The following is a 27,991-nucleotide window of genomic DNA, read 5'->3' as shown; positions in this document are numbered from 1 at the left end:
GGTCCAAACGTGCACTGTTGTTACACTGCAGCCTTCACACAGGGAGGGTATGTGTAATCCAACAGCAAAGCCAGAGCCAACATGGGGAGCAAAGTTTTTTTTTTTTCTCACTGTGCCAATTCTGAAATGCATCTGACAGTCACACACTGTGTTATTTGTAATTGCCACACAGGGATACATCTTGGAATAGGGGCTCAGGACAACAAAGGTGAGAGCTAATGGAAATCATAACCTTTTAAAATTGAGGGAGGAGGAAAATTATATGCCTCAGGTCCTTCATTATGCTCCAAGGGAACAGGGACTCCAATCTTTTTTCATTTGCTGGTTTTCCCTGCTAAAAGGATTCTGATGTTACTGTGAGTTCTTGAACAAAAAGCTTTCTTTTTTTTAAATTTTAGTTTTTGAAGCATAATCCCCAAATAAAAGCTATGCCCTCAGAGTGCTAAGGAACATGAACAGGCTATTGTTCTGTGTAATTGTGCCTTTAATCAAGGTTGGAAATTAGAAAACTGGAGCCAAAGCAGAAGGATGCAAAACAAGGAAGAGAGTGCACCCAGATCTACACAACCCATTGCTATTCTTGTCTAATTATTTACAGCTAATTTTAAAATGTATTTAAGTTTTAGTCAGAGACTGATAAAGCAATAGAACACAGGGACGGAAAGTAGTGGAAGAACCCTAGCTTCCAGGTCCCAAAGAGAAATTCCCATGCAGGCAAAATGGAAATCTTATCCATCCTTCACTGTCCTGGCTCATGAGATCATTGAATTAGAGTTACAAGAGACCTTAGAGGTCATCAAGTTCAACCTCCTCATTTTACAAATGAGGAAACTAAATCAAAGAGGTGAAGTGACTTGCCCATGGTCACCCACCTAGCAAGAATCTAAGATAGGATCTGAACTCAAGGTTTCCTGACCCCAAGTCCAGTGCCCTATCCACTGTGTCACATAGCCCTTCAATAATCTTCATAAAGCTTTCCCAGATTACTCTCTCATTTAAACTCACTCCCCTCTGAACTTATACAATGCTGATCATTTGCACTTCACAATTGATACAGTATTGTATATTTCATTGGTATTAGTCTTTGCTTCCTTCAACTAGACTACAAATTCTTTAAGGGTAGTGACCACAGATGTACCTCTATACAGGTAATGGCCTCTAGAAACAGGGTACACACACTAGAATTTAATATATACTTTTGACTTGAATGAGTCTTCATTCCTTCAAAGACACAAACTACAAAATAGTCTCCCTGCCTTTGGTCTCTCCTTTCTTGAATTCATCCTTCACAAAGCAATAAAAACCTTTCTAAGACTTCGATTTGATGACCAAGCATGTTGTGACCCTGCCCAATAACCTTCAGTGGTTACCTGCTATCCTTGGGATAAAATGCAAATACTTCTCAGTCTGGTGTTTAAGATCCTCCACAATATTGCTCTAAATAACCTTTCCAAACTTATGTGACATTATTGTGTTTGCATTCCTGCCAAGTCAGACTCTTATTTGCTCCCCAAATTCAACATATCTCCCTCCCCAATGCATTTCCACAGGCCATTGCCCAACCTTTTTCATTCCAACTTTCAGAATCTTTAGACACAAGACAAATGCTAGCTCTTGCCCAGAGTTTTCCCATAACTAAAAGTGTTCTTTTCCTCAAGTGGTTAATAAGCATTTATTAAGTGCCTACTATGTCTGGTGTTGTGCTAAGCACTGGGAATACAAAGAAGGGGTCTGCCATCTAATCATCTAAATATTTCACTTGGTTTGATCTTTGTTCTCATTTTCCTCAACCTTATAGCCAAAACTATTGGGTAACTAGGATATCTAGCAATAGGTACCTATACCATAGTTACCAAATAATCTCCATTATTTTGGCATAAAAACAATATGAATCTGGGCAATACTGATGATAATCAAGATTTGCAAGGCTTCAAATCATCTTCTTAAATAACATACACCTGACAAACAGCTTCCAATTCTACTTTTCTGCTTTACATGTAGTTTTTCTTTTTCTCTAATTGTGTATAGCATTGGACTGAGTTGCAGTCAATGTTGTAAGTATTAAATAGAGAATTTATTTTATAAAAGGTCACAATATTACCTAACTACTAGCAACAGATTATGAAAGATACCTTACCTTGATCATTAAAATGTCAGGGAATTTATTCCAATTCCCTCTGGGTTAAGGTCAAATCCCAGAGAAATTTTTCCCAGAGGTATCATTATAGTAACATATTTAAACTATTTCTAATTACAGGTCCTGTCTGTCCTATTTGAATGAACATAGTTTTGTGATTAGCATATTAACTTTTTATAACTAAGTGGGCATCCACTATCTAGAAATTATTTTAGATCCATAAAATACCTGATACTAATGCGATAAATTCAGCTAAAACCTTATCAGTCCATAGAAAGGCTTCAAGTACTGTTCAGTGATGGGCTTTATTCTGGGCATCCAAGGACCAGCCTACTTAAGTTTGAAGAGGCTTATCACAAGGTGATCTATAAGATGACTGTTTTTTAATTTTAATCTTTTTATTAAAATGTTATTGGTTTTAGATTTTTTTTAATTGGTATTAACTTCTTCTTATAATCCTCATTTGCAAATAGATCCATCCCCTCTACCCATCTTTTGTAAGGACAAATAAAAAGAAAGAAAGGGTAGTTCTGCAAAATCAATCAATGTACCAACTATGTCTGAGTACACATAAATTATTAAAGGTAATAATCTTCCAAATTGTTGAAGGATTGCTATATACACAGAAGGAGGGGATTCCTTCACTAAAGGAATCATGTTGAATTTTAGTATGAAAGGAACCAACTCAGACACTCAATATTTTTTAGAAACACCTTCATTTCTTGAGGGCTCTAAACATTGCCCCTATAATATCATTTATATATGGTATTTTTTATTCTTGACTTTCATATTTTGGCTGTCAATGTAAGCACTTCACAAAAGGCTCTTAATAAAGAAAGCTATTTCCAGTAGAACTAGAAGCTGCTTATCAGGTATATAAAGCTCATGTGAGTAGAGTATAGGAAGATTGTCTATAAAGTTACATTTTAGGAAATCATTTATATCCCTCATATCACATGTAATGATAAAATGCACTCTTCCCAATCTATCAAATAACATTTTACAAATATAAGGAATTGTAGAGCTATATTTGACTTCACTTGCTATCAGTCTATAAAATCCCCCAACATGTCATTTTTATACAGAGACTTTGATTGGTGGGTATCTAGTGGGAGAGAAAAGGTATTAGGTTGCCTACCAAACTGAAAGTCTACAGGGTCAACAATTCTATAGAGACATTGCATGCCTGGGAAACTTGGACAATTTATCCGTGCCATGCCAGAAAACTGAATCGCTTCCATTACAATTATCTTAGGAAGATTCTGAAGATCACCTGGCAAGATAAGGTACTAAACACTGAGGTCCTTTCTTGAGCTGAAATTCCAAGATTTCAAACTCTACTGTGAAGGGTACAACTCCAATGGGCTGGCCATGTTGTTTGAATGCCAAATGTACATTTGCCTAAAAGACTATTTTATGGAGAATTCAAAGGCAAGCACTCAGACAGAAGTCAGAAGAAACCATACAAGGATATTCCCAAGGTCTCTCTGAAGAACTCTGGTATCATTTGCGAAACATGGGAGACACTAGAATAAGACTGCCTGGTATGATGTACCCACATCAAAGAAGATACTGTACTCAATTAACAAGGCAGAACTGTAGTAACTCAAAAGAAATCTAGATGTACAAATTTAGATGCATCTCCCTCCCAAATGTTCATGCTATTTGTGGTAGAGTCTTCTGAGCTCACATTGGTTTGATCAGCACACAGTCAGACACATTCTACTCTGACCCTGACAAAGTGACGTCATTTTGGTCCTCTTCAATTACGAAGGACAAAAACCAATATTTACTCCCTATTCTACAGGACTGAGAACTATATATTTTTTTGTTCTGTGGTTTGCCATGGCCAAAAAATTCAAAATGACCAAACTACTCATAAGGATCTTCTCCATCTTTAACAATGGTTAATCCTTTGAAAACCTTTTGTTTATACTAGTGTGGAAATTTGTCCAGCATGGTAGAACTTGTCCAAGTTTGCATTCTATTAGATTATTCTTTTAGAAATCACACTAAAAAGATCACATAGCCATTTGACAACTCAGTGTTGTTTAACTTACAAACAGTTTCATATAGATAGAACAAATATAAATTTAATCACAGTATGAATCCCAATTATCATAAATTTCAAATTTATAGGCCTGAATTAATGAGGTTGTACAATAAGAGAAATTCTTTCCATTTGTATAGTTTGCCATCTGAGAGGTTCTAAGCATAGAATAGCATAAAGCAAGACATGATGGTAAGTGCTGAAAAAATCTTTGAATGTGTGACATGTTTCACCACTCTTTTCCCTTCTTGACCCTGGGGTCTTTTGAGTCATGCTAATGAAATAGGGAGGAAGACATTGACAAGAGGTGAGAAACAGCAACCAGAAGTAGTGATAACTCAAAAACAGCAGGAAGTGGGAAAGTTGAAGAAGAATTGAATAGAAGGAGTGCAGGGGCTTACAATACATAAGAGAATGGGATGGAATGAAAAATAAAACATTTGGTGATAAAGAGGAACATTCTTAGTGAAAAAGTAACTGCTGTGTCCTGAGCTGGACCACCTCTCAACCTCAGCTGTGTAAAATCCCCAAATGGTTTGTACCATGCTAAGCACATAAATAGCTAGATTTTCCCTTTCATTATTTCTACTCTACACCAGGACCAAACTGTTCATTTTTACCTAGGTTAGAAAGTATTCCCTTATTGGTTGTCTTTTGGTCAATAGTAGGGTGAGGAGACTTATAATTGTTTGGGAAACTGATATCCCAAGTCCTATAATAAATTAAGCAAAAGGAAAACCCATAGAAATAGCTTCAGATCCACTACTATGGATGTAGGTCAGATAAAAAGACTAGAGAGCTACTATGAAGTTATTGTCTATCTCCAGGACTTGGGAGATCAAATTATTATAACAAACTCAATTTCCCCAGAGAAGGAAAAATAATAAATTCTATGAATATTCAGCTAAAAGCTGAATTGTGAAGAGACCAGTTTTCTTGCATTTTCTGCATTATTCTTCATTTAAAATTCTGTGTCATGAAGAAAAAGTATTGGGAGAAGCAATAAATAGGGTGTGGAGGATAGAGTGCTAGATTTGAACTCAGAAAGAGGTAGGTTCAAAGACTGCTTCTAACACTATGTGACTTTGAACAAGTTACCAGAATTCTTTGAGTCTTGGGTTCCTCAACTGTAAAATAGACAACTTAATACCTTTTGTACCTACTACACAAAGTTGTTGCTGTTGCAGTGATTTATAAACATTTAATTACACACACCTTACAAAGTCATCAAGCCATCTTTAATTTGCCTCCATCTGGCCACACAAATGAAATTCAAGATGATAAGGGCATTAGATATTTCTCACTGTCATATGAAAACCTCATTTGTGGAGGGTCAGGGAAGAGAGTAAGAGACCCTGATATATCTCTATTTACAGAAAAATCACACTAGGAAAAAAAAGAAAGGAAGCTGAAATTTTGGAAAAGATACTGAATTTACTGAGGAAAAAAGGTGATTTATATGCTTTAAGAATGTTTTTTTTTCATCAAAATTCTATTTGGAATTTTTGTCTAATGGTACCTTTCATAGGTGCGGAATATTTATTTTATTTTAACAGTAACATATCAGTTCTCCAGAAAGTAAAAGGAGATACAGAATGTATTTTTACAGAGAAGAAAGTGATTTATTACTATTAACTGGAGATTCAAAAGAATTGAGGGATAATTTTATACTTCTGACGGGTCTCTCATTTGGATTTTTTTTTTACTTTTGAAATTTCCCAAAAGGAAAGATTCAAATTAAATCAAAATGAAAAATTCCTGATTTCCAAATGTTCAAGGAAGAGGTCAGTGTATGTGAACTCAAGGCAATAATCCCAGTCCATATAAGGCAAGACAGATCTTATCAAAGTCTAGAGTTCGATGCTGAGATCCCCAAATGAAGTAGCTTCAAAAAGAGCCTTGAAAATGATAAAAGGGAAATTGGTCCCATTGGGGGAACTGGGACTTTGTAGTCTAGAGATGAGGTGGCCCCAGGGGCAGCTTTATGATTCTTTAAAGGCTCCTGAAGAATCTATAATTGATATCTTTCATCTTCACTGGGGAGAAAATAAAGGAAATTGACTTAGACATCAGTAAGAAAGATTTAAATTAGATACAAAATAGAATTGCCTGACAATTAAGGTTAAAGGCAGGAAGATTTACCAAATGAAGATGAAGAGTTTCTTTCCATAAGGGTCATTAAGAACCAAATGAATCATCAAGCAGAGGAGGTTTAGATGGAGTACTGTTCCTGAATAATGTTCTACCCTGACTGCTATGCATGAAGAAGAATCCAGGATACAAGGCTGCATGGAGTAGATGGAGAACAGTGGAATGGGGATCAGGAGCCCTGGGTTCTAATAGTGGAAGGGACTTCAGAGGTCATCTAGCCCAACCTCTTCATTTTACAGATAAAGAAAGTGAGCTTAAGTGACTAGTCCAAGTTCCCGAAGAAAGTAAGGCATCAGAATCAGGATTCAAACTCAGGTCCTCTAACTCCAGAACCAGTACTCTTCCCAGGGTACCAAGTTTAACTATGTAACCTTGAGGAGGTTAAGTTCAAAGATCAAGTCAACTAGCATTGTTTATAAAGCACCTATTTATGCCCCAAGCACCATGTTAAGTACTAAGCAAATTACTTAAGCTCTCCCAGCAATAAAATTTCTTCTATTGTAAAATGAAAGGATTATCCTAGGGATCTTTATCACCCCTTTTAGTTGTAAAATTCTATGACTAACAAGCTAACATAGAGCATCAGGGTCATGGAAGGGATGTCAGAAAACAAAAAATCATTACCTCTGGGGCTTAGTCACTCCAAAGTGGAATTGTCAGGCCCTTTAAATCACCACTATCGACCAATAAACATTAATTAAGTGCCTACCACATGTTAGGCACGGTGCTAAGTGGTGGGGATACAATAAGAGGCAAAATCCAGTCCCTGCCCTCAAGGAGCTCACAATTTAATAGGTCAAGTACAAGGACAGAAAACATCCACCATACCTCTGGGGGCCATAGCCCCTGAACAAAAAAAAAAAAAACCAGACTGTTAGAATATTAAGAACAAAACTGAAAAGGTTTGGAACAAATAGTGACAGTTTTTTTTTTTATTTGCTGTTTAAAAAAAAAGGAATGACTAGATGAGATAATGAAGAGAATTCAGTAGTGCCCAGATTTCAGTAACACTTTTATTGTGACTCATAAAATTATATTCACCAAATTAATTTAAATTGACTTAGATTGTCAGAAGCACTGAACATTACCTGGAAGATTAGAAATAAAAAGTAATAACAATAGCAACAATTCTAGTGTGGGATCTGAAGGGTTGAATTTAACCTTAATCTTATTTTAAAATTTCATTACTTATCAAGAGGATTAAAGTAAACAAAAAAATTAATTAAGATGGTTTCTAATCCAAAATGAAAATGATAAGGCAAAGAATGATGAAAAGAAAAATAGAACAAAGTATAAGAATTAAAGGCAGGAAATGATTAAAAAATATGAACCCATATACATATACATGCATATGCAAGAACCTCAGAAAAATGCAGACTTTCCCTAGGGAAAAATATGTACATGCAGTAGAGTAAAGAAACCCACAAAGTAGTAATGTCAGAAATAGAATTAAAATGACAGTGCACATGGCAAATTACTGTGAGCTTGTCCCATGATATGGCAAGAAAAAAAAAGGTCAAAATAGTTACGGGTTTAGGGAACACTGCCAGCCTTATCACATAACAAGGAAATGGCAAACTATCTTCTGTGTGACTCAGAGAAAACCAAAAATAACTAGTGTTACCATATTTTTTAAAATACTCAAAACAGCTAAAGGGTCAGTGAGCCAACCAACAGACTCAGCCTTCAGAGGCTTTCCCCTTGAGTTCACAAGTTCATGGCATGATCTGAGCTGCCCTGACTTCTGGTGCCTCTTCTAAGATGCTCCTGGCAGATGTGTTGGAAAGAATGAGGGGTTTTTTGTTTGTTTTATTTTTTAAAGGGATAAACTAGTAGATGGAATATATAAGAACATCTCAGGAAAGAGCAACGAGAATTATTTAAAGGGTCATTTAAGAGAGACGTTAAACAAGTAGAACTGAAGTATACTGGAGACAGTGCCACAGATAAGGGACGTGACCTGAACCTGTGATCTTCTTGGTATAGGAAATTCCCAAGTGAAAATATTTCCTCCATCAGTGCAGGTTGGCACCTTCTCTGCAATGCAAAGTTGTCTAGAGAACTAAGTGGTTAAGTGACTTGACCAGAGTAACATGGCTGGACACAGTAGCTACTGATGGAACTAATGAAAGTCACAGAGAGAGTGGGAAAGCAAGAACATCTTCGCCTTTCTGACTTCTATTCCAATTAGTTTTTGTTGTTTAGTCATTTTTTCAGTCATGTCTTATCCTTCATGACCCCATTTGGGGTTTTCTTGGCAAAGATCCTGGAGTAATTTGCCATTTCCTTCTCCAGCTCATTTTACAAATAAGGAAACTGAGGCAAACAGGCTTAAGTGACTTGCCCAGGGTAACACAGCAAGTGCTTGAGAATAGATTTTAACTCAGGGAGATAAAAGTCTTTCTTACTCTAGGCCCTGTGCTCTACCCACTGCCACCTACCGGTAGCTGCCTCTTCTATTCTATTCTAATAGAGGGACAGAAATACCCAGATAAGGAAGATAGGAGGTAGATTGTGATTTAAAAAAAAAAAAGACAAGATAACATACTCTGATGTAAAGGCAGAACTGCGGAAACTTAGTAATTAGTTCAGTGGGATGGGACAAAATAGCAGAAAGAGTCTAAATTAAACGTTTGTTGAACTGAAGAGTTAGAGCTGCACACTGATATTTCCTTTCCTGGTAACTGGGAAACTAGCAACAGAAATAAGGAAAGTTGGAAGGAAAGGCAGGTTTTGGAGGGAAAAAAGGAGAGTTCTACTTGGGATGTGTTGAATTGATGTGTTAAGTTTAAAGAGTGTAAAGGGTAGTAGGAAATGTAGACCTGGAGTTTAGAGGAGACAATGAGGCTGTACAAACATATTTAGGAATCATCTGCATAGTCGGTCAACTACTATTTATAATAACAATAATAATAGTAATGAAATAGTAACAACAATAGTCACATCATTTAAATAGCATTTTAAGGTTTTTAAAGCATTTTACAATATTATTTTATCCTCACATCAACTGAGATAGGTGCTATTATTATTCCCATTTTACAAATGAGGAAACTGAGACATACAGAGGGTAAGTGACTTATTTGAGGTCACATAATCCCTACTATGTGCTAAGCACTGTGCTAAGCAATGGTCATACAGAGGTGATAATTGAAATCACAGGAGTGGATGAGATAGACAAATATAGTAGTAAGAAATTAGATTTGCAAAAAGAAAAGCAAGCTAAAGACAAAACCTTGAAGGATAATCACATTTACAGAGTGAAAGGAAGAAAAGATACCAACAAAGAAGAATAAGAGGGAGGAATCAGACAGGTAGTATTATTGAGACCCCTAGGTGGGGTAGAGTACCAAGGATAGAGTGGATAGAGTACCATGCCTGGAGTCAGGAAGATCTGAGTCTAAATACAGCCTCAGACACTTATTAGGTTGTGACCCTGGTCAAGTCATTTAACCACTCCCTGCCTTAATTTCCTCATCTGTAAAATGGGAATAATAATAGTACCTACCTCATAGGGCTGTTATGAGGATCAAATGAGATAATCATAAAATACTTAGCACACTTAGTACCTAGCACAACTAAGTTCTGTATAAATGTTAGTTATTACTGTTATTATTGTTAGTTACAGGAGAACCAAGAAACTGACACAATCTTGGAAGAGAAGAGAAAAAATAAGGTCAAAAGGTGAGAATTTCAAAAACTATAAAACTACAATTTCAAAAGCTACAAAAATACTAATGGCTATATGACCTAAAAAAATTCCACTGATAACAAATCAAAAACAACTTTATGTCCATGTAAAGGAGTGTCTATAATGTGCCTTCACTTGACTGTCCAAATATGTTTATATATCTAATCATGGCATGGATGAAGATCTAGCAAAGGTCACTACCTAGAAGCAGTATAATATTACAAGAAAGACAGAGAAGAAAGAATCTTTTATCCTTCTTCTAGAATCTAAACCAAAGTTTGCAACTAGGTACTGACAACTAAGATACAGTTATAATAAGCCTTGGTAAATTCAATCAAATATTTTTAAACTTTCAAATGAAACATTGCAGAAAAGATTTCTTCAGAGTTAATTTTCATAACGGATTGAGTCACCTAAAGCAGAAATTCATTGTGAAATTTCAGCCCACAATGTTTACATAGCAATATAGTAGTGTAAATGTGAGACTGCCTGTGTGATGCTGCTACACCAGGGCATGCTTAATTTGTACAGCAATTACAGAAACGACTTAAAACACACTTTTTAAAAATTCGTAGTGAAATTTTTTTCTACCCCATAAAAAGACAAATTACGTGAGAGTGTGTTCTTCAGTAGAAATGTGAGTCCCGGGGTGGCTAGGTAGTGCAGTGAATAGAGCATCGGCCCTGGAGTCAGGAGGACCTGAGTTCAAATCCAGCCTCAGATACTTAACACTTACTAGCCTTGGGCAAATGACTTAAACCCAATTGTCCTGCCTCCCCCCCTCAAAAAAGACAGACACACACACACACACACACACACACACACACACACACACAAAGAAATGTGAGTTCCTTGAAAGTAGAGACTATACTTTTTTTTGCCTTTCTTTCTATGCCCAGAACTTAGTACAATAATTAGAACATAGTGTAGGTGCTTAATAAGTACTCAGTAACTGACTGACAGAGTGTAATAGACAGTGTTGGACTTGAAGGTAGGAAAACATGAATTGAAATTCTGCTTTTTACACTTATTTGCTGTGTGATAATGAGCAAGTTCTTTAACCTCAGTTTCTTCATCTATGAAACAGGAGTAATAAATAATATTACCCATAATACATACCTCACGGCTTTGTTGCCAGGATCAAATAATAGAATAGTAAAGTGCTATATACTATCTCAGTTGTCACAATGCTCAATTTTGATGATTATCATTGAAGTTTTGTGTTCAGCTTTTCCTTAATTTTAAGCTTTCTTCCATGCTTTTTCCATCTTCTGGAACCTAGTCTTGCTCCGGATGACACTGAATCCCTGGCCATCATTTAAAGGACTGATTTTGCTTTCTTTTTCATGCTGCCTTCCAGTCCCAATACCCCTTGCTCTTCATTGTCACCTTCAGAATCTCCCACTATCACCATCACTCAGCAATCTCTCCTTCTTTGTGGTTTACTTTAAACCTATCACACAATAGATTCTAAGGACCCCCAAGACATTGTCCTTCCTGTCTCAATGGATTCAGTACCTAGTTCACGATTTCCCTCTCCAACCCAGCTCCTGCCCTCAGCACTTCATTTCAACAGACATGGATGTTCTCTTGATCCAATCCCCTCTTGTCTTCCCAAGAAGATTATCCCCATTCTCAAATCTTACCTTCTGCCAGAGGACTTTCCCAGGCTCTAATCCTGTTACCTTCCCTTCCAACACCACCTTCCAAATATTCTATTTCTTGCACATACCTGGTTATTTACAAGTGATCTTTCCCATTAGTATGTACGCTGCTTGAGACAAGAGACATTGTATAATCAGCACTCAGTACAATGTCTTGCATCAAGTGATAAGTAAATACTTGTGGACTATCATCCTTGTTCTCTTTCTGATCTTGTTTCTACCTATCTCTTGATTGTTTCTTGCTGTACATTCCTCTATCCTTAAATTTAAAAAAAACTCACTAGACCTTAACAACTCTGTTAGCTATGATCTTTTATCTCTCCTCTCATTCTCAAATCCTTTGAAAAGGATTTTTAGGGTGTGTCTAGGTTCTGGAGTCAGGAGGACCTGAGTTCAAATCCACCCTCAGACACTTAACATAAAAACTAGCTGTGTGACCTTGGGCAAATCACTTAACCCCAATTGCCCTCCAAAAAGCAAAAAAAAAAAAAAAGAAAGAAAGAAAGAAAAGGGTTTTTACACTTGATTCTTTTCCCCTTATTCACTTCATATTTCCCTGCAACCTAGTTCTTTGTCTCAAAATTCAACTGAAATTGCTCCTTCCATAGTTAGCAATCACAAGTTAATGGCTTTTTCTCACTCCTCATTCTTTTTGACCTCTGTAACATTTGACACCTTGGATCACCCTCTCTTGCTGAATAATTTGTGCTCTCTGGGTATTCATCAAACTACTTTTTCTTCGTTCTCCTCCTACCTTTCTGATTGCTCCCTCTCAAGTATCCTCATTCAATTCATCATCTATATCACAATCTTTAGCAGCTGATGTATGACAAGAGTCTGTCCTGGACCCTCCTCTTTTTTCTCCCTATACTCTCTCACTTGTTCATTTCATCATTATGTTCATTAATATGAGGTCAATTATGATCTCTATGAAGATGATTCCCAGATCTATTTATCTATTCCTAATCTCTCTCCAAAATTCCAGTCTCCTATCACTAATTGCATATTGATCATTCTCTACTGCTATAGGCATCTCAAATTCAACACATTGAACATAGAAATGATTACCTTTTCTCCAAAGATACTCATCACTCTCCCAAACTTGCTTATTACTATCAAGGACATTAAAATCTATCCATGTACCCAAGTAAGCAGCCTGGGAGTTATCTTTGCTTGCTCCCTCTAACTCACACCAATTCAATCAGTTGCCAAATCCTTTCATTTCTCTCTTCACAACACCTTTCTCATAGCCCTTCTATCCATTCACACAGCTCCCAGCCTAGCTCAATCCCTCATCACTTTTCCTATTCCCTCAAACCACAGCTACTAGTTCCTTCTCTTCCAAAGTCTCATTGCCTTTGTTTATGCCAACATATACAACCCGATATCTTTTCCCTTCAAATGTGAGCTCCTTGGGAGCAAAGTCCATCTCTTTTTTGTCTTTTTATCTGGTGCTTGGCACAAAGTTTGGCAAAGGGGAGGCACTTAATAAATGCTTGACTGTCTCTTACCAAAAGCAAACATCAGGTTTTTAAAAGAGTTCATAAGGGATAAAATAATTATTCCATAATACTATTCTACTAAAGTCATTACTGTAATACCTTTAAAATTAAAATAAAACACATGCATATAAATTCATGCTACTCAAAAAATATAAATATATTTTGCATAAATGATGTCAATATGGTCTAGAGAAGATTTCCTTTACTTGACAAGTTTTTACGAGGTCACCTTGGAATTCAAAGACAGTAGTCTCTGCTTTCAAATTACTCTTTGCACAAACTTATTTAAAGCATTAAGTGCCTCTTAAAAATATTGTACCTCATTGTTGCATTCAATCTTTAAAGCACCAAAAAAGAAGAAAGTAGTTTTAACAGCTTAATTCTGTAAAGATTGGGATGGAAGATAACAGCTACCAACCCAGAGCCAAGGGGAAGAATACTGAACAACCAAAAAACTATTTGGGGAAGGAAAACAAATGAACAATTCTGATAGCACACTCATTGTTCTAAGAGGGTGGGTGGGTTGAAGCATGACAAATACATATATATCCACTCATCTTATCCTTGCTTCCTTTGAGTTCCCTTTTCTCACTTCCAGTTCTCATCTTTGAACTGGAGCTTTAACTCAAGGAGCCAAGTCACCATAAAAAGTAACTGACTAGAGAAGCTAGTGCCAAGTAGAATGTTCTCATAATATTAGCTAATATTTATATTGCACTTTGAGATCTACAAAGCCTTTTACACATATTATCTCATTTGATCCTCACAACAGCCCTGCGAAACAGGTGCTATTATTATACCCATATTACAGACAAGGAACCTGAGGCAAATGGAGGTGAAGTAACCAATTGTCCTTCTGTTCAATTTCCCCCTCTCTATTTAACTTCCAACAAAAAAAACTCATGTTATTCTCCATATCTTCCCTATTCCTGATATGCCCATACAGTTGAAAAATGAGGTAAAAATGTTTGTCCAAACACCAGCTACAATGGTTGCATCCATATATTTTAAGGATTCTCTAAGGCAGAGACAACAGTTCCTGACCCGACTGAGGAGGTCTCTGGTCATCAAGAACATTTCTAAGTCTCTTTAACAGGCTTCCCTCTCCTATTCCCCCCTCCTCCCCCTCTTCAAAAGAAGATGCATTTCTGACTCACTTAACCCTGTCTGAGGTTGAATTCATCCCCACACTCTTTTATATGTTACACCGTGCAATTTAAAAGGCAACCTGGAATAAAGCAGATAAAGCACAAGGATGTCAAGAAGAGGCTGCAACTCAGTGCCTCAGGAAAAAGGCAGCTTCTATTTGCTGTGTCTAGAAGAGCTGCTCAAAGTCTCTGTTTCACCATGCAGGAGACCCCAAAGGAGTCAGGTAGATCCTGAAGGAATCCCAGGTAGAAAACATAGCATTCTACTTTTCAAAAGCAAATTTGTATTTCAATTTTTTTTTAATTTTAATTATTTAAAACAACTCACATAATAGCTCACAATTAGATAGCACATGATGATCTACAAAGCATTCTACATTAATTATCTTCATTGAGTATCACAACTACCCCAAGAGAGAGCTTCTCTTTTTTACCTTCACTTTACGGATGACGAATCAAAGGCTTCTGTAATCAAAGGTTTAAAGAACAGGTTCAAGATCATGAACCTAGTAAGTGACTGAGGTGAAATTCAAACCCAGTTCTTCCTGACTGCAAGTCCAGTGCTCTATCCATTATGCTACACTATCTTTCATCACTTATTAAGAGTAGGTTGTGTGAGCACCAGTAACTATGCCCTTAGAATGCTAAGCTACTCATCTCTCACTTGCCCTGAGACTGGGCTTTTTCATCCCAGCCATCTTTCTCCTTGACACTGGGGTTGCTTCATCTTGTAAATCAGACCCACAACTACCAGGCCCAAGAGGCACTAATCTAACTCCAACCCTGTGACCATTTTTCTTTATTCCAGTCATATTCTACCCACATACATACCCTCCTCTTGTACCTCTAGCTCTAGGAATATGATCAAGTCAATTATAACCCTTACTTCTAAAAAACTGTCAATCAATTGTGCTATTGTTATACTCTCCATCTCCATGACCTCACAAGCTATCTAGTAGAATGGAAGCTCCTGGAAGGCAAATATCTCACTTTTTCATCATATTTTCAGTGTTCAACACAGCACAGAAACATAAGAAGTGCTTGATAAATGCTGTCTTTATCCAAAGAATGGAAAAGAAGGAAAGAAAAAAAAAGGAGGAAAGGGGAAATGGAGTAAAAAGGAAGGAAGGAAGGAAGGAAGGAAGGAAGGAAGGAAGGAAGGAAGGAAGGAAGGAAGGAAGGGAGGGAGGGAGGGAGGGAGGGAGAAAAAAGGAAATTTTTTGCTCTGGGGTACTACTATAGGGGAAGACTATTGCATACACTGTTGGCAATTGATATGTTTGCTTTGCTAAATTGCTTCTCTCCCCAGCTCTCTATTTAAAATCTTTTATTTAAAAGGATGGTATACATGATGGGAGCATAGAAGCAGGAAAACTCCATGAGCTCCCCCCATAACCACCTCAAATACCTATAAAATATGACTCTAAACTTTAGAGCTACAGAACCCACAAAGTGACAGAGAGGAACAAATCTCCTGCTGAAGGCAGTCCAGCAGGCCTACAGGAAGGATCCATTGCAGCACTCTGGGAGCACTGGGAGCCAAGCCCAGCCCCACATAAGCCCACAATTTTAGCCCCAGGGCATCCCCGACCAGCAGTGGCTGGAGTAAACTTCAGGAGAGCAGATCACATTAGCTGTGGTGGTTTCCAGAATTATCAACCCATAAGTGCCAAATACAAAGTAAAAGGTCAGTGTAGAACTCTGTTGGAACTGGGGGGGGGGGGGGGACTAAGGAGCACAGTCTTTCCCCTGTACCCAAGGAGATAAGACATGGAGCCACAGCAGCTGTGTAGCCAGCTCCACATGGCTGCTTCACAGCTCCTGGCTTGCAGATCATAGGGGAACCAAGCAACCATTCAGAGGGTAATAGTGTTTCCTTTAACCTGCCTGGATCTGGATCGCAGTATTGGTTGGTGGTCCTGGGGTATGTGACCAGTGAGCCAGAGCTTCTGAGGACTGCAGGGAGGACACCCAACTAATAGCTCCAGCAGCTGCAAAAACCCCAGAGATTTATGGCAAAGCTCTTCTCTCTGGAAACAGAGTTCTACTGTGGCAAAGAGCACAAAAGTCAAGTAATTGAGTGGCAACATAAGCAAGCAAAGGAAGCAAAGCAAGCACAGCAGTCAAACCTTAGATTCCTTTCTTGGGGACAAAAAGGATCAAAGCATGGAATGGGAGGAAAACAACAAAGTCAGAACTCCTGCACCAAAAGCTAACAAGAAAAATATGAACTGGTTACAGGTCATGGAGAAGCTCAAGGATTTTTAAAATCAAGTAAGAGAAGTGGAGGAAAAATTGGGAAGAGAAATAAGAATGATGCAAGAAAATCATGAAAAGAGAGTCAACAATCTGACTAAAGAAAATAACACCTTAAAAAATAGACTAACTCAAATGGCAACAGAGGCTCAAAAAGCCAATGAGGAGAAGAATGCCTTAAAAAGCCAAACTTGCCAGATGGAAAAAGAATTTCAAGAGAATAATTCCTTCAGAATTAGATAAGAGCAAATGGAAGCTAATGACTTTATGAGAAATCAAGATACTACTAAACAGATCCCCAAAAAATGAAAGAATAGAAGGCAAGGTGAAATATCTCATTGGAAAAACCACTGACTTGGAAAATAGGTCCAGGAGAGATAATTTTAAAATTATTGGACTACCTGAAAGCCATGATCAAAAAAAGAACCTAGAAATCATCCTTCAAGAAATTCTCAAGAAAAACTGCCCTGATATTTTAGAACCAGAAGGCAAAATAGAAATTGAAAGAATTCACTGAGCACCTCTTGAAAAAGATACCAAAGAAAACCGGAATATAGTATGGCAGAAACTGGGCATAGACCATAATCTAACACCATATACCAAAATCAAATCTAAATGGGTGCATGATCTAGGTATAAAGGTTTATACTATAAGCAATCTGGGAAATCAAGGAATAATTTACTGTAAGATTTAGGGAGAGGGGAAGACTTTATGACCAAACAAGAAATAGAGAACATTATAAAATACAAAATGGATGATTTTGATTACAGTAAGTTGAAAAGTTTCTTTACAAAGACAATGTAACCAAGATTAGGAAGGAAATGGAAAATTGGGAAAGAATTTTTACAACCAATATCTCTGTTAAAGGTCTCATCTCTAAAATATATAGAGAACTGAATCAAATCTATAAGGATACAAGTCATTCACCAATTGATAAATGATCAAAGGATATGAACAGGCAGTTTTCAGAGAAGGAAATTAAAGATATCTACAAGCATATGAAAAATGCTCTACATCACTATGGATTAGAGAAATGCAAATCAAAACAACTCTGAGGTACCACATCTCACTAGTCAGATTGGCTAAGATGACAAAACAGGAAAATGACACATGCTGGAGAGAATGTGGAAAAAATGGAACACTAATGCATTGTTGGTGGAGTTGGAAACTGATTCAACCATTCTGGAGAGCAATCTGGAACTATGCCCAAGGGGCTCCAAATAATTTCATATCCTTTGACCCAATACCACTTCCAGAGTTGTATCCCAAAGAAATCATAGAAGTGGGAGGAAGACCCATATGTACAAAAATATTTATAGCAGCTCTTTTTGTGGTGTCAAAGAATTGGAAATTATGGGGATGCCCATCAATTGGGGAATGGCTAAACAAATTGTGGTATATGGAATACTATTGTGCTATAAGAAATGAGAAGATGGACTTCATATTTACCTGGAGAGGCTTATACAAACTGATGCTGAGCGAGAAGAACAGAACCAGGAGAAATCTGTACACAATTACAGACACAACATATGTGTGATGACCAACTTTGATAGTCTGGACTCTTCTCGGCAATGCAGGGTTATAAGACAACTCCAAAAGACTCATGATGGAGAGAGATGTCTACATTCAGAGAAAGAACTAGAAAGAACGGAGTTTGAATGCAGATTGAAGTACATTACCTGCTCTGTTTATTTTTCTTGTTTGGTTTTGTTTCCTCTTTCCCATTGTTCATTCCATCTATTATAATCCTTCTTTATAACTTGACTAATGTCTAATGTGGAAGTATTTGAATATCCTATACCTGATTGCATGCTGTCATGGGGGGGGGGGGGGGAAAGGAAAGGGGAGAACATTTGAAACTCAAGGGATTGTGGAACTGAATCTTGTAAACTAAAAGTAAACAAAAAAATTTAAAAAAACAAAAAAAATTTTTAAAGAAAAAGATCCCAAAAAGAAAATTCCTAGGAATATTATAGCCAGGTTCTAGAGATCCCAGATCAAGGAGAAAATATTACAAGCAGCCAAGAAGAAACAATTCAAATATTGTGGAAACACAATCAGGATAACACAGGATCTCGTAGCTTCTACATTAAGGGAACAAATGGCTTGGAATATGATATTCCAGAGGTCAAAGGAGCCAGTATTAAAACCAAGAATCACCTACCCAGCAAAACTGAGTAAAAATTTCAGGGGAAAATATGGTCATTCAATGAAATAGAGGACTTTCAAGCAATCTTGATGAAAAAACCATAGTTGAATAGAAAATTTGACATTCAGATACAAGAAGCAAGAAAAGCATGAGAAGGTAAATAGAGAAAAGAAATCATAAGGAAAAAATCAAAGTTGAACCATTTACATGCCTACATGGAAAAATAATAATTGTAACTTATGAAACTTTTCTCAGTATGAGGATAGTTGAAGGGAATATAAATGTATATAGGTGTATATATACATATATATGTGTATATAGTAGGGTATATGTGAGCACGAATACATATGTGTGTGTGTGTGTGTACAGGTATACATAGACAGAGGGCACAGGACCAGTTGAATAGGAAGGGATGATATTTTTTTTAATTAAGAGGTGAGAGAGGAACATAATGAGAGAAGAGAGGGAGAGACAGAATTGGGTAAATTAGCTCATATAAAAGAGGCAAGAGAAAACTGTTACAATGGATGGTAAGAATAGGAAGGCAAAAGGGAATGAGTCAACCTTACTCTCATTGAATTTGGCTTAAGAAGGGAATAACATACATACTAAATTGGAATTTAAATTCCCTACAGGAAAGTAGGGAGAAGGGAAAAGGGGGGGTGGGTAATAGAAGGGAGTGCAGATTGGGGAGGGAGGGTAGTTAGAAGCACTTTTGAAAAGGGACAGGGTCAAAGTAGAAAATAGAACAAGTGAGGGGCAGGATAGGATGGAGGGAAATATAGTCAGTCTTTCACAATATATCCACTATGGAAATGTTTTACATAACTACACATGTACAGCCTATATTTAATTGCTTATCTTCCCAGTAAGAGTGGATAATGAAGGGAGAAGGGAAAGAATCAGGAATTCAAAGTTGTAAAATCCAATGTTTAAAAAAATTATTATTATTATTATTATTTTACATGCAACTGGGAAATAAGATATACAGGCCCTGGGGTATGTAGATCCTTCTTGCCCTAGTGTAAAGCTGGAAGGGGAATGGGGGAGGATATAGAAGAGAGCAGATTGGGAGAGGGGGTATTCAGTGGAATCGCTGTTTTGGGGTGGTGGGTAGGGGAAAGACAGGGAGAAAATTTTTCATTCAAAATCTTGTGGAAATGAATATTGTAAACTAAAAATAAACATAAAAATTATCATTAAAAAGAGTACCAGGTAGCCAGTTCTCTGCACAGAGAAAAACTGTCATATAGGGAATACAACACTCTATAAGGTGGGGAAATTGGCTGCGAACTTGGTTAGTTTGTACTTTCTTTCTTGCATTTGATTAATTCACTGTTCAACTTTGGCTTTTATCCTTGTTGACTCCAAGATTATTCCTCTGATCTGGAACAACCTGTTCAAGACCACCATAGCTCCATTTTGCTAATCCCACTATACATGAGCCTGTGCTTCAATATTACAGTACTACTAAGAAAAATAATTTTGGTGTGTATCTGGGAATTTTCCCTGGAAAGCAGTTAGAAAGAAACTTTTCCCCCTCCAGATCAAAGAGAGAGAGGGCAAGAAATGAGTTGGAGACAGAAAAAGGTGGTTGAGCAGAGGGGAGTAGGAGCAAAAAGTAATAAACTAAACCTGACTTCTTAAACTAAACAGGACTATGGAACTGTGCTGTGTCCCTGTGATATTCCAAATAGCTTAATATTTTGTGTTCAAGTTCTTGCACTGTTTTAAAGTTGTTTCCTGCACTCTCCAGTTAGTATGATGATTTGGGTGACTCATTATAGAGAAGTTGTTCTAAGGAAAACAAAGGGTCAGAGCTATACCTAAGAAGATCCCCCTTGCCTCACCTTGGGTGGCAGAGAAAATGAGAAGTGATGACCATGAAGACCCCCACTAGGTGAGGATGTCCCTCTTTACAAATTAGACACTGGGGATTATAGGATTACTAAATGCTTGTTGATTTCTTGAAAAAAGGTTTTTGAAACTTTTTTTGTAAGTAATTGCTATTTTTAAAAAATCTCTCAACTTTGATTAAGTTTAGATCATGGTCCTGTTAAAAATATTGATTTTGTGCTAACTTTGGTTAGAAATATATCCAAATCCTTAACATTATTACTTATTGTGAAATCACTAAAAATGAATGAGGAATTGTCAAACTGCATTTGAGAGCTGCCCTTTAAAGAGGTACATGAAATATTAGGATATTGTCACTAAAAGCATAAAATTCAGTCTAATGCTACTTTTTTATTGGGAAACAATGACTAATTTTGATCTCTAATATTTAGGAATAACCCTTTAGAAATCATTTATTTTTAAGTGGCTAGGTGGCACAGTGAATAGAGCACCAGCCCTGAAGTCAGGAGGACCTGAGTTCAAATCCAGGCTCAGACACAACACAAAATCTAGCCATGTGACCTTGGGCAAGTCGTTTAATTCCAATTGCCCTCCAAAAAAGCAAAAAAAATCATTTATTTTTTTTAAAAAGGATGGTATAGAGTACTTAACAGAGGAAGGGAATATATCTAAAAGTGAAGAGATATAAATACAAAATATAAGTACTTTTTTAAAAAGGAAGGATTGTCATTTAATGGCATCCTTTTCTAGAAAATAGTAGGTCTAGGTAAAACATAAAAATTTCTCTCCATCTCCCTCATCATAAGCCCCTGGCTTGCAAAATTCCATAAATTTTTAAAGTTTGGCTGCTTGGGGTGGCTAGGTGGCACAGTGAATAGAGCACTGGCTCTAGAGTCAGGAGGACTGAGTTCAAAACAGGCCTCACATACTTAACACTTACTAGCCAGGTAACCTTGGGCAAGTCACTTAACCCCAATTGCCCTGCCCTCCCCCCTCCAAAAAGCACAAAAAAAAGTTTGGCTGCTCACTGCCTCTCTTCTTTCCACTAATCTTGAAGATACTCCATCCTCAGACCTGTTCCTTCTGGACACCAAACAGACTGTTCTGAACTGAAAGTAATCCCCTTGGCTATTATGGAAACTATCTTACCTCTCAACCAATACTTATTTTCTTCCTAGACTTTGTGATGGAAGCAAATACACATTCCATGTGCCCCAATTTTTCATCCGAAGTAGTTACTCTCTTTTTCATCCTTTCCTCCTTCCAATCTCAACTTTGTGTCATCTCCAAATTTAATGAGCATGCTATCTATCATTTCATTCAAATCACTGATAAAAAAATGTTGAACAACAAGCAGACAGTAAAGGGCATTGTTCCATTCCTCAAGGCACTCCATCTCTCTCCAGACTGACATCATGTCACTACAGTAATCATGTTGGGACTTCCTAAATTAGCTCTTCTTAGGACAAAAGATCAAATAAGGAACTGGATTGCTGCTTCAGGTGCATGAGGCAAGAATAATATGGACAGAGAGAAGAAAGAACTGTTGAACCCTTATATTACTTCCATTTTATCCACCTAGAAGAAAAAAGCTTTGGATAGGAAGGATAAAATTAAAGTGACTAACAGGTATTGATGCAAAAAAGAAAGGAAAAGGTGTTAGGAAAGCCTGCATTGCAAGCCTATTGGCCTGCAATGATTTCAAATCCCCTGGCCCAGATGAATTAAATCTGAAAGAATTTGTAGATGTGACTGTAGAGCCATTTTCAGTTTAAAAAAGGACAGGAAAGGTGTCAGTTCCAGAGATGGGCAAAAAAAAGTCCCAATGAAGAAAAAAAAAAGGTCTAGTAAGCTTGACTTTCATTCCTGATAAATTTTAGGACATATTTTTAAAGGATGTTTGTGGACATTTATAAAGGGAAGCAAGGATCACTGAGCAACAGCATCAATTCATTAAGGACAGTTCTCGTCAAACAAACCTTCTTTTTGGTCAGGCTTGTTAGACTAGGTGGATCAGGAGAATGCCATCAAGAGAATATATGTGTATTTAGTAAGACATTAAGGTACACTGGAAAATCAATTGGTTTTGAGTTATAGCAACAGCACTATTAGCTGTTTGAATTCAAGGAAGTTGTTTATTCTCATTGAGACTTGATTATTTCTCTGTGAAATGGAGGTATTAATACTATACATTGCTTTGTCACAGATTAATCATAAGAAATGTGTTTGGTAAACCATAAAGGGCTACTTAAATGTAAGCTATTAGTTTTTACTCATGAGTATTTAAAAACTGCTAATTATGGTTAATGATAATAATGGTTTATATTTATATTACTCTTTAAGGTTTCTAAAGTACTGACCCCCACATTATTATAAGTGAACTAGGTCACAAAAGATTATTGTTGATTTTATTATTATTGATAAATAGAAACTCAGTTTAAGTGTTTCTAGTCACACATCTAGGGCCAGACCTAAGTTTCAAACCCAAATTGAGTAGTATAAATGATATAGATAGATCAGGATAAGGAGTGCCATAAGTCTGTATAGATATATAGACATATATGTATACACACACATACATACATACATACACATATATTGTACACAAGCTTTAGGTATTATTTATGTAATAAAAGGACTGTTACCATCTACTTCTATAGCCTTAAAATGTTCCCAGAAGTTGCCTTGGTAATAAATCCTTATATTTCTAAAATTAAACTCATGTTTTCTGGAATATCGGCATTCAAAATAAAATTCCATCTCAATTTTGTTTCTATTTTGCTTATAGCTAGTGTAGCTACAGTGTTTTCTGAGTTATTTTAGTTAAAACATGATATAAACAGATTTTTGTAGGCCTCTTTGGAAAACCATCCACAAGTGTAACATTATTCCTACAAGAAAATCCTTTCTTAGTTACAAACAGCTGACTTACAAATGAACTTTCAGAGAACAGTCCATCTATCCATAAATTGGAGGCTGCCTGATTTGAATTGAAGTTAGTATCCTCACAGCCAGTGTCCTCCCACACATTCAGTCTTTTTCCTATTCACTGTTAAACACCATCTCCAACACACACACACACACACACACACACACACACACACACACACACACACACACACATTGCCCTTTTGCATCCTGTGTTTTTAATGCTCTTTGCTCTAGAGTGGAGGTTACAATATCTAGAGGTGAAGAAGAAAAAGGTTGATGGGAACCATTTTTTATTATATGAATAAGCCAAAGAGATCAACAATCCAAAGTGTATGTTCATCCTGGCCACAGCTAACAAAAAGCTATAAACCAAGGCATTAACTTTATCAGTATGTGTATATAAAGCAAGGAAAGAATTTTGGGCACATTTTAAGTTGCCTGAAATAAAACAAGAAATATCTCAATCATTTGTCACAGCTTTGCATACAGGGGTTTAACAAATGGTCCAGTAGAGTTTGAGTATCTACTGACAAAAGGGAGTGAGTGGTGGCTTGCCCTTCCAGAGTTTATGAAAGAAGCATTTTAGGAGGGGGCATTGATTTTATCATTTATTACTTATTCTTGATGTATGTGACTTTGGACAAGCCATCTGAAGATAAGGGTTCAGATTTTTATCCTAAAATTATACCTGTAGTTTTGCAAAGTGTTGCCTGTGGGCCCAGACTTTAAACACATACAATACTTAATAGAGGAAAGAGTAATGAATTACTTAGACATAGAAAGAAAATCCCTTAAAGTGTCTCTTCTTTATTATCTGACCATGATCTCTTTGTGTACAATCAGTTGTTTTTTTGATAATGCTTAATTTCCAGACATTTGCCATTATTCATCATTATTTAGTGATGAGGTATGTTTCAACATGATAACCCTGAGACTCTTTAGATGACCTTATTCTAATGTGAAAATCAGTGTGGCAGAAGAGAGCAACCAGGGTGTATTCACTTTGTCCAGGCATATGTGGAGCTTTTCAGGGTGGTATAAATTTGAGATACCCAAGAAAAAGATTCCCCAAAATATCACCTTAGCCTTTGTTAACTGTAAATGGGACAATTCTCCATTCATTGGCTACCACTACAAAAGAAAAATTGTAATTGGGTAGACAGAACCAATGTCCTTGGAGTCACTCAGAAAGACAGACAAAAGAATTTCCAGTGTATCCTTTAATTCTTAACAAGCATCCTGTTGCTTGTTACTTTGACCAACCTATTATATCTTTTTTCTTCCACTGGAAAATAAAGGCCCAGATTCCTGTCCCAGAATTATATGAATCCAAAGAATGATTGCTGAACCCAAGGTTAGTAATGCTTTATACAGGAAATCTGTAGCTAAACAGCATACATTTTCATCATGAACTTTTTCATTCTTTTTCTGAATTTGTTATTTGCATTCTGCCAACATCTAGTGCATTACAAGGAAGTCCCTAAGGACAGAGTCCCAGGCTCAGTCTTTACCATCCTCCAGGTCTCTCATCCAAGGAAAAGGAAAATCCCTTTCCACAAACATATACTTTCCCTCCTCTCTCTCTCTCTCTCTCTCTCTCTCTCTCTCTCTCTCTCTCTCTCTCTCTCTCTCTCTCTAGCATAAATGATATAATATACCAAGCATGTTAGCGGTACACTGAAGAATTCCTGAGACATCTTCAATTTCCTCTTTGCTGGAATGGTCTGCATAGGAGCATCTGTTAGAGAGATTGTAGAAATTCTTTTCTGCGTCCCTGTAACTAAAATGGAAAAAAAAATAAGCATATGGAAATTTTAAAGCATCTCTGAAAGTTCATACAGAAAAGCATACAGGCCTTTATACCCCTTACTTTTAGCCAACGGCATTTCTAAATAACTGATGCTTTAAGACATAGTCTCTTATCCACCATTAGCATCATCATGTATAGCATAGGCATGAAACTGGAGACATTCTTTAATAAGCAACAGTATCGGGGGGGAAGAAAAGAAAACCAAAAATTTAGCAGTTAGCAAATGCCTCAGTATCTGTGTGCGTCATCCCTGCTGGCAGTGTGCTTTTCTAGTGAAGTTGCCTGGTACATGTAAAGTAGGGGGTGGTGAGTAGCTGTCCAGCATCTGTGAGGTAAAACCAGCCTAATTGGGCAAATAGACACACACCATTGTTGGATAGAAATGTTTTATCTTATTTAACTACCATATTGCCTGTTTTAAATAGCCACTTGTTCTCTGTCTGTCTGTCTGTCTCTCTCTCTCACTCTCTAAGTTAGTAGGTTTAAAGGCCTTAGCCTAAAAGGGCCAGGGTCTCCCATTGAATCCTGGGTAATCTCCAGCCATCTTGATGAATATCTAGACACTGGATCCAGATGGCTCTGGAGGAGAAAATGAGGTTAGTGACCTTGCACAGCCTTCCCCCACTCAAATCAAAGTCAACAGCAAGTCATGTCATCATTTCCCTGATGCCATTGTGCTCTTTGAAAACAAAGGACAAATACAATAACCTCTCATCTATCCATGTATGAACTTCAAAGTTTAATGATTTCATCAGTCTGGGTACACCTTCAAACACACCTTACAATTTCTTGATATCTTATTGACAGTTTAATTCCCAGTTATCTCCATACTATACTGCCTTCACTCTAGCCATCACCTCCCAACATTTCCTGGCTTAGAAACTTATACAGAAAACTTAAATTCTACCCTGGGACATTTGGTTCTTATAGGTGATCCTTGCCAGGAACCAGGCTTTCATTATCATCTCCATATCATGCCACCTTCTCCAGTTTTTGACAGCTCCCTTTTATATTTCCTTCTCCCATTACAATGTAAGCTCCTTGAGAGAGCTTAACAAGAGCTGAACTTAGTTCCTTGCACTTTAATCACCAAAGCTTAACCCAGTGTCTGGCACATTAAGCATTTAATAAATGTTTTATCTATTTATCTATATTAATTGGCTTATGGCATCAAAATGATTTCTCATCCTATAGCCAACACCCTGACAGTGAGCCTTTCTACCCACCCATTCCTTACAATATAACCAATACTGCTCTAAGAAGAGATTAAAGGACACAAGTGACTTTGCTTCTGAGTAAAAAACTAAGAACTTTTTAAGAATGAGATCAATATGACTCTATGGAAGACTGAACTTCAATGAGTAAACAAAAGAGTTTGCTAAAGAGACAGGATGGTAGATATTTAATAAGGATTTGGAAACACATAGATTTCGAGGCACTTTCTGGCTTAATATAAACATGAAATGACTCAAATTGTGAATAGAATTTTTTTAAACAATAACCATAAACATAAGGGAACATAGTCACCCAATTCATTAGTAACAGTAACATTTCATACAAATGAATTTCTGCAATCTCTGTCAGATGTGTTAATAGCAGATGCAGATAGACAAACATTCCTGAAAGTAGTATGGGATCAGATTTAAAATGATTAGCAATTCTAAGCCACACTACATAGGCCTTAGTATGAGGTTCCCTGATCTCCTAGAGGGAGAAAGAAAAATTGAGTCTGGTTGATCCTTCTGTCCTTCAAAGAGATGCAAAGATGCTTTCTGAAGTGTGGCAATCTATACTTGCTCTAAAAGGAAAAGCACTGCTTTCTGTCCTCTTCCAGAGAGGAAAGAGCTGAGGGTCAAGTAGTCCCTACATCACTATAACTTTCCCACTATGCCTGCTCTAATTAAGTCACATATAATTAATTGTCTTCCTGTTTACACTAATCAATCACTTGCTCCTCAGCACCAATTTGGGGCTGGAGGTAAAATCAGAATTCTCTTTTCTAAGCTCTAGGTCAGCTTTGAGAACTGGAAGTGGGGGAAGGGATGATGTCCCTTTTAAAGCATCTGGTCATTTTGCAAAGAGATTTAATACTGTTAACAAAAAATCATCACTTCAATCTACAACTCATTGCCTCTCTTTTCTGAGACCTAATATTTTGCCTGGAGTTGGGTTGGGAACTAGTATGACATTGTTCCCCTCCCCCACATTTGAAATATTTATAAGGTTATGATATCTTGATCAATAATTGAGATTTTGTCCAGAATAACCAAGTATTCAGGCCTATAACATCAATTTGGCATAACTTACCCAAATTTGAATTATAATGAGAATTTGGGATTGGAGCTTTTTGGTGGAATTAGATTTATAAGACATATATATTATATATAAAAATATTTTGTTTTAAGAATAATATATATGAAGTATTTGTAGGTAAACATAACCTCACTGAGATCTCATCATGGAGAAGCAGCACAGAGTAAATTAGATCAGGGGTTCTTAACCTGGAGTCTGTGGACTTTCATTTCATTATAATTGCTTTTTTTTCTTGACAATGCTATGTATGATATTTTATTTAAAGACATTATTCTAAGAGGGGGTTCATAGGTTTAAACAGACTGCCAAAGGGATCCATGATGTAAAAAAATGTT

The 27,991-nt window shown here is 36.9% G+C and overlaps 1 protein-coding gene across 1 annotated transcript in view; it reads right to left on the bottom strand.

The window, feature by feature from the left end:
* The window catches only part of GUCY1A2 (guanylate cyclase 1 soluble subunit alpha 2), a 442,918-nt gene that overhangs the window by 355,631 nt on the left and 59,296 nt on the right, over positions 1 to 27,991 (bottom strand). The window contains exon 3 of the mRNA XM_069080535.1: positions 25,192 to 25,313. Within this exon, the coding sequence (XP_068936636.1) occupies positions 25,192 to 25,313 (122 nt within the window). The remainder of the gene's footprint in view (positions 1 to 25,191; positions 25,314 to 27,991) is intronic.

This window comes from Petaurus breviceps, unplaced genomic scaffold, assembly GCF_028583685.1.
Source record: "Petaurus breviceps papuanus isolate PSGF00001 unplaced genomic scaffold, PetGlider_PUasm1.0 91133, whole genome shotgun sequence".
Lineage (NCBI taxonomy): Eukaryota > Metazoa > Chordata > Mammalia > Diprotodontia > Petauridae > Petaurus > Petaurus breviceps.
This window is presented reverse-complemented; position numbering and strand designations above follow the sequence as displayed.